Source organism: Triticum dicoccoides, chromosome 3B (assembly GCF_002162155.2).
Source record: "Triticum dicoccoides isolate Atlit2015 ecotype Zavitan chromosome 3B, WEW_v2.0, whole genome shotgun sequence".
In the NCBI taxonomy this organism is placed as follows: domain Eukaryota; kingdom Viridiplantae; phylum Streptophyta; class Magnoliopsida; order Poales; family Poaceae; genus Triticum; species Triticum dicoccoides.
Genome location: NC_041385.1, coordinates 656,008,026 through 656,013,344, shown reverse-complemented (window position 1 = coordinate 656,013,344; position 5,319 = coordinate 656,008,026). Strand labels below are relative to the sequence as shown.

Sequence of the window (5,319 nt, the reverse complement as noted above, 5' to 3'; positions counted from 1 at the left end):
TTTCTTTGGAAGTTACGTGAAGACTTAAACCCCGACCGAATATTTAGTAGTTCAAATTTCAAATTTGGCCAGGACTTCCTGGGCAATACTTTCGGTAGTAAGTCATCTACTTAGGCTCTGCTGTGCTGAACCTATTTTATATTTTGCTACGAAAATATAGCTATAAAACGATAAAATAAGCAAAGGCTGGATTATCATAAACTAACAAAGTCTGAGCATAGCCTTAGACTATATTGCAAGCTTAAGATTTGTGGATTTGGCACCCCCTAAACAGTCATTTCTCATGTTAAAAACTAGGTAGTATTGGCGCTGCATCCTTATAATTTTCTCCTCTTGGTTTTCTGTCTAACTTTGCTGCTCTCGGATAAACATCAAAATATGTGTCATTTTATATTTAGGATTTGCCGGTAGAAACCATTTTAAATTTAAGAGGTGAACTAAACTACAATACTTCAGGCAAGTAAAGCTAAAAAGTTCTAGAAGTTATTACCTTCATAATTCCAGCAAGTACTGCACCTCCTAGATAGACCATATGCTTCCTCCGTGGAGGATCCTCTATACGCAGACGTAATTTCTGTACATACTCAAGAACAGAGGGGTTATGAAAGGAGAGCCGGAAGCCCGGAGCAAACATTATTACTGAATATAAAATGTGAGGTTCTGGTAAATGCATTCAGATTCTCCTTTGACTGTTACCAATTTTAATAAGCTAATGCGATCAGATTGCCTGCATTTGCAAAACCTAAGCTATATTCTCCTTGATGGAAAGGTGAGGCAACAAGACTTGATAGATAAGGGCAAATGAGTTGTACTGCTTATTAGAGTTTGCCAGCTTAACAGAAAAATGGTACAAATTGGAAATGTAGTTGTACAAAAATAATAATATCAATTGTGTAGTCCATCACAGGAGAATTAAACAAAATTACCTTAAGTCCATCCTTGTTTCCCTTCAAAACCACGTCGAGGTAGCGATCAAGAATTTCCTTTTCCAGCCTTCAGAAAGGTGGCAGTTTGTTAGTCATATGAAACCTAGATCCTTGTATAGATCAGCGCAAAAGAAAAACAATGACTGGTCAACAGGGAGAAAGAACCAGAACAACAGCAAATAGCCAAGAAGGGAGAAAAAAACAGTGTGGTGTGTAAGTGATGATATTGGAGACAGGTGACTCAGAATGTACTGTAGTAAATAGCACAAAATGCAAGAAATGAACTACAGAATTAACATCTTACCGACTTGGCAGACCAGGATACATGGTACTTCCTCCACTAAGGACGATATGTTGGTAAAGCTGCAAATATTATTGAACATCGAATAAAAAAAAGCCAGCATGCAGTGATCTATCTAGGAAGTAGACACTCTAAATGTATGAAGACTACAACTTCAATATGTTCTCAGGTTCTTCTTTAGTTAATATATATCAAACTGAAAATTTAGTAACATTTGTTCCCTTACAAGGCATTAGCAGAATTCAAATTAAGAAAAAAAGGAAGTAGGTATATGCTAGTCTAAGGCTATGTTTTTAAGGCGTCGCCTAAGCGTCGCCTAGTCGTCGCCTAAGCGTCAAGGCGCCCCAGGATGGCAAGGCGTCTACCCCGCCTTAGACAGACATGAAGTGTACGGCTGCGGCTGCCCTAGTTCTGGCTGCTCCTGGGGCTTGGAGATGACGGCCCCGCTGTCTCCTGGCACCATGAAGAGGAGGGAGGACTGGGGGCTCCTGGGGCTTGCTGCTGTGAGGGAGAAGGGTGGGGCCATGAAGAGGAGGCAGGGAGGACCAGAAGGGTATGGCTTCGTGGCGGCTGTGGTGGGAAAGAAGGGAAGGAGATAGTGGAATTAGGTCACGGGGGTGTATATGGCCACTAGATGGGCTTTTGGGCCACTGGGAGGTGCATAAGTAGTGGCCCATCTCTCAGCCATTGCTCTTTTTCTAGTATTAATATGTGCAGACCTATTGATGACTCTTTTCCTGCAATGTTTAAGGCGTCGCCTTGCCTCGCCTTACCGCCTCGCCTTGGCGCTTAGGCGTCAGAGCGGCCCTCCTCCGCCTTATGACGCTTTACCGCCTTAAAAACATAGGTCTAAGGGGATAACGTACATACATAAAGCTTATAAAACTCAAGATGCAATGTCAGACACTCGATTAAGTCTCCACCAATAGCAAGTGCACCTCATGATGCATTTTCTATGAGTATGTTTACATAGATAATCACAAGTAATGCATATCTCTAGATAAATGTAGTCCGGAAGAACTACAGTTGTACAATATAATCAATCAGTTGTTCGTATACTTGTTCCATCTAATTACTTCAAGCAATAAAAATAACAGAAAGAATGGACAGGCAAAATTTACTATATTGCACTGGGACTACTGTAAGGTTTGTATACCGTCATGCGGTTGTCAATGTCCATTTCCTGAATGCAATGGAATGCCATATCTGCCAACCCATCACCTTCAACATCTATGAGTTCCTGTTCAGTAAATATTTTTACCAAGATTACCACACTGTTGATACTTAATATTTTTGCAGAGAACTGCATAGCTATCTATCACCGGAAGACTTTCGGCAAGAATGGAAGGAAAACAAACTTACAGGAGTAAAAAGAGCCTCAGGAGCCTGAAACCGTTCAGTGCCCACTTTAATTACTCTTCCATCTGGAAGCTGATCACAAAGAATTTAGCTCAAAATAAAAATACAACAATAAAACAAAGTAGGATAATATACTTACAGTGTAACTTTTAACAAGAATTGTGGTTTCAAGTCCTAGCTGGTATTCACGTTTGTAGTCATAGCTGTACATCTTTTTATGTCATGCCTATGACATATAACAGCAATCTGTAGCCAAGAAATAAGAACAACAAAACAACTCACCTTATATAGCATAGCTTCTCTTTTATTTCTCTTACTGTCTCAAAATCAGCAGATTTGTTCATAGCATACCTTTTGAAATAGAACAATAAAGAGGATGAGGAAAATACAAGAAAGCTGAAGACTGCATCATCACAGCAACTTTAACATCTTAAGATGGTAACTGGTAAGGGAATACCCTCTTCTTGAGAGTAGATCAACAAGATAGGATGTGATATGCCTTCCAGCAACATTCATTCTTTTCGTTAGATGTGGATAAGAATATCCATCAACCACGGGCACCTGCGTGTGTAAATAAAACAAAAGCAACAAAATGAAAGCTACGGACAAAAAGTAACTAGTAAAAACAAGGACAATTAGGAAATTCATAAGGGCTGTGAATCTGTGATCTCTACAAAGAAACAAGGAAACTTAAATGAAACAAGGGCTGTGAATCAAAATGAAAGCTACAGACAGCAACAAAATGAAAGCCCGCACAAAAATTGGTGAAACAAATTGACATGCGTGATTGCTGAGGTGGCATGATTGCATGCTAGATGAGTGCACAAATTGTAACTTATGACCACATGCATGACTTGATGACGTGGCATAGTTGCATGAAGAGGAAAAATAGGTAGTGGGTTGCAACTATTTAAGAATAGAGGATGATATTTATAAATTTAGATAATCTTATTCAAAATTATAAAACTTGCATGCAATTTTCATGAGATTTTCTCCATTTTGTTCTCATTTATCTTCCCTCTCTCTTCAATATCTATGACTGAACACCATGACTTTTCTTAATCCATGTTTGAAACCAAAATACAAATTTTAAATGGAGGAGTTTTAAGTAGTGATTTTAGTGTAGTTTTCTCACAGGACCTCCAAAAAGTCAGGTATATCCTGATCCCAAAATTAGAAGGGTAACTCCTTTGGTTGGCTCAATACAATTACAAGTACATTGGCAAACATTATACAAACGTGCTAGATAGTCAGATAGTATTTCTATAACTATCACAGAGAATGCTAGAGATAGAATCTGTTCATACCACATGGGTGACACCATCACCAGAATCTATGACAAGTCCAGTCAGCAAGCCTGGGAAGTAAACATACGTGTAAAATGAGTACTAGTACAATTTTGTGCGCATTTCTATGTCCTTGATTCTGTTTAAAGAGGTAAAGTAAGTACCTTGAGCATATAGCGAAAGAACTGCTTGGATCTGGATGAAGACCCCAGAAAAGTTGTATTTCTCAAACATTGTCTCGATCTGTTGATCGTGGGGTTCAATTTACTAGTCATTATGCAGAAGCTCAATTTGCAATATAAAATAGCCTGAGAAATTAAAATAACCTACCATTTGCTCACGGTTTTTCACAGGATTGAGTGGCGGATCTGTCAGTAAAATTTTACACTCGGATGGATCAACCTGTATGAAAGAAGAGAAATGTAATGCTTTACATGGATCTAAGAGAATAGGATTATAATCAAAGGTATTGATAAAGTATCTTTTAAAAGGATTCACACCACAAGCAAAGTAAAGAACATCAATATGCATACCTTCAGCTCGCTATAAAATGCATGATCCCATATATGGCCCATATCATCCCAATTTTGAACAATCCCATTTGTGACAGGATATGATACATCAAGCTGATGTCTTAAATCAGCGCAAGCAGCTCCAACCACAATATCCTGTGTTGAACATAAACACAAATTACGAGGTGTACTCAACATTAAGAGACAAAATAAATGATGGAATCCAAACTGTCAATTCTTGCTCCTGGAGTGACTCCTCATAGCGAAGCAATGGCCTTCCAACGACACAAGGAAAGACAGATGTAGGGAAGTTTTCTCCCGCAAAGCCGCACTTTACATACTGCAACGTAGGTGCCAAATTAGAACAGCAAAACCACCCGACCATAACAGAGAGTATTTCACGTTTCTCTGTCATGGAAAAGATGATCAAAATCAAGAAACTGGCACAGGTCAGCTAGAGGTTTCACAAACACAATTTACAATTTGAATATTATTTGTGCTTACCAAAAAATCTATAATAGCTCAGTGAAACCAAAGATGTGCCTACTGATTTCCACATAACAATTTAGCGCCCTATTATGTCATATCCGTTCAAAGCAGAAAAGGCTGATCTGAACCTAAAGATAAAATTGACATGGCAGATCCAAATGCAACTCGGAAAGCAATCCCAGCAGAAATACGATAAACAAAGGGGGCAGAACGTTCTCGAACATTTCTATTCCCCTACAGTTCTCAACTCGGCACCAACTCCGCACTCCACAGCGATGACTCGATACAGATTTGGAATACCCTCAGCTGATTCCGTCCGAACCTGGCTACCCTACTCCTCAAGCCTAACCATGATTCATCCGCCTCGATCAATCACCGGCAGCCGAAGGCCGGTGGGATTTCGTACGAAGTATTCTACAAACAAGCCGGTGGGGAGAGGCAGATCT

At 39.5% G+C, this 5,319-nt stretch overlaps 1 protein-coding gene across 1 annotated transcript in view; it reads right to left on the bottom strand.

Moving 5' to 3' along the window:
* The window catches only part of LOC119277650 (actin-related protein 2), a 14,050-nt gene that overhangs the window by 8,388 nt on the left and 343 nt on the right, over positions 1 to 5,319 (bottom strand). Inside the window, exons 2-14 of the mRNA XM_037558936.1 lie at positions 4,614 to 4,724; positions 4,406 to 4,540; positions 4,203 to 4,274; positions 4,037 to 4,115; positions 3,894 to 3,943; positions 3,044 to 3,147; positions 2,869 to 2,937; positions 2,726 to 2,789; positions 2,590 to 2,658; positions 2,384 to 2,467; positions 1,231 to 1,289; positions 927 to 993; positions 491 to 574 (exon numbers count right to left, since the gene is read on the bottom strand). Coding sequence (XP_037414833.1) covers positions 491 to 574; positions 927 to 993; positions 1,231 to 1,289; positions 2,384 to 2,467; positions 2,590 to 2,658; positions 2,726 to 2,789; positions 2,869 to 2,937; positions 3,044 to 3,147; positions 3,894 to 3,943; positions 4,037 to 4,115; positions 4,203 to 4,274; positions 4,406 to 4,540; positions 4,614 to 4,724 — 1,047 coding nt within the window. The remainder of the gene's footprint in view (positions 1 to 490; positions 575 to 926; positions 994 to 1,230; positions 1,290 to 2,383; positions 2,468 to 2,589; positions 2,659 to 2,725; positions 2,790 to 2,868; positions 2,938 to 3,043; positions 3,148 to 3,893; positions 3,944 to 4,036; positions 4,116 to 4,202; positions 4,275 to 4,405; positions 4,541 to 4,613; positions 4,725 to 5,319) is intronic.